A 1,534-nucleotide genomic window follows, 5' to 3' on the forward strand; every position below is an offset into this window, starting at 1 on the left:
GGTCTTTACCGCGATGAACACGTCCTCGAGCCGGACACTCCGCTGTCCTCGCGCGCCTGTCACGGTAGAGGAGGAGGAGGAGGACGAAGATGGTTTGTCCACGCGCGCGCTCACTTTTCCGTTCCGCAGGCGCGAGTGCACAAAGGCGACGATGATGAGGAGCGCGAGCGCGGCCACCGGAGCCGCGCGGCTCGGTTTCCATCTCACGAGCATTTTTAAATAAAGGCCTTTATTTCATAATTGTTTTTCCACAGAATTTCACAACAATAAAAAAAAAAGTTAATCTTAAAGAAACCCTTTTTAAAAAGTTTGTAAAAGGTGGCGGTGGCGCACGAGATCAAATAGGGAAATGAAAGAAGAAGAAAAAGAGAGAAAATAAAGTGCGCGCGCGGTTCAGCTGCTTCAAACATCATCCAGGTTACAATATCTAAACCTTTAACCTTAAGTCCATAACGCACTTCTACTTCCTGTGCTGTCAGTCATCATTTCCCTTTCATCACCATTTCCTCTCTCCATCACAGCGCGCGAGCAGGTTCAACTCACTGGGTTTAATCTTAACACGTTTTAGCGCGCGCGCTCCGTGTGGAGCTCATATTCGGTGAGGAGCTGCTCCGGTATTCCGCTGCCCACTTTAACACCCTGCAGTGTGGAGAAATAAACCGGAAGTCGGTTAAAGCCAGATCAGAAACACGAAACCGTTATCTGTCTTCACATGGAAGAGTATCAACCCACACACTCTCTCACACACACTTCCTCTGTAGGGTTGCCAGCAGCTCTGACAGTAGTGCAGGTTTGTATTAATTCGTTATCGTTTCCATAGTAACAGCTCATTCACAGGGACGTGTACAGCGCGCGCTCCACTTATAATAAACAGAATGAAAAACAAAAACAACAAAACAAGTTAATATAGTGAAGTTTTCTCAAAGTAAGATGTTTATGCAACATTTACTAACTTGAAGAGAGGAAATAGAGAAAGAGAGAATAGAGAGCGAATAAAGAGAGAGAATAAATAGAGGCTGGTGAGGGAACGAGTGTTTATAGCTGCTATAACGTAAGCGTTTAAAAATAATCAGCTTTGCAGTGGTTTATTGCTGATTGTTGGTGATTATTCCTTACTTTAAAAAGAAAATGCACTCTGATCAGTCTAATTTGCCAATCTTCCCTGTATGTAAAAGGAGAGAGTCACTTTGTCTTTGACTTTGACTCACATTTACAGAGTCACATATTACTGGATGTGAAATATGATCAAATGGTATATTCTAATTGTGATTAGTGTGATTAATGTGATTAGTGTGAATGGTGTGATTAGTTTGATTAATGTGATTAGTGTTATTAGTGTGAATAGTATGATTAACATGATTAGTGTGAATGGTGTGATTAGTGTGATTAGTGTGATTAATGTGATTAATGTGAATAGTGTGATTAGTGTGATTCATGTGAATGGTGTGATTAGTATGAATGGTGTGATTAGTGTGATTAGTGTGAATTGTGTGATTAGTGTGATTAGTGTGATTAGTGTGATTCATGTGAATGG

The 1,534-nt window shown here is 41.5% G+C and overlaps 1 protein-coding gene across 1 annotated transcript in view; it reads right to left on the reverse strand.

Moving 5' to 3' along the window:
• mfng (MFNG O-fucosylpeptide 3-beta-N-acetylglucosaminyltransferase) overlaps positions 1 to 811 on the reverse strand; it is a 6,456-nt gene extending 5,645 nt beyond the window's left edge. Inside the window, exons 1-2 of the mRNA XM_053617246.1 lie at positions 751 to 811; positions 1 to 639 (exon numbers count right to left, since the gene is read on the reverse strand). The exon at positions 1 to 639 is cut by the window's left edge and continues 69 nt beyond it. Of these exons, the coding sequence (XP_053473221.1) occupies positions 1 to 213 (213 nt within the window). The 5' untranslated portion in view covers positions 214 to 639; positions 751 to 811. The remainder of the gene's footprint in view (positions 640 to 750) is intronic.
• Positions 812 to 1,534: the final 723 nt, after the last annotated feature.

Source organism: Ictalurus furcatus, chromosome 27 (genome assembly GCF_023375685.1).
Source record: "Ictalurus furcatus strain D&B chromosome 27, Billie_1.0, whole genome shotgun sequence".
In the NCBI taxonomy this organism is placed as follows: Eukaryota; Metazoa; Chordata; class Actinopteri; order Siluriformes; family Ictaluridae; genus Ictalurus; species Ictalurus furcatus.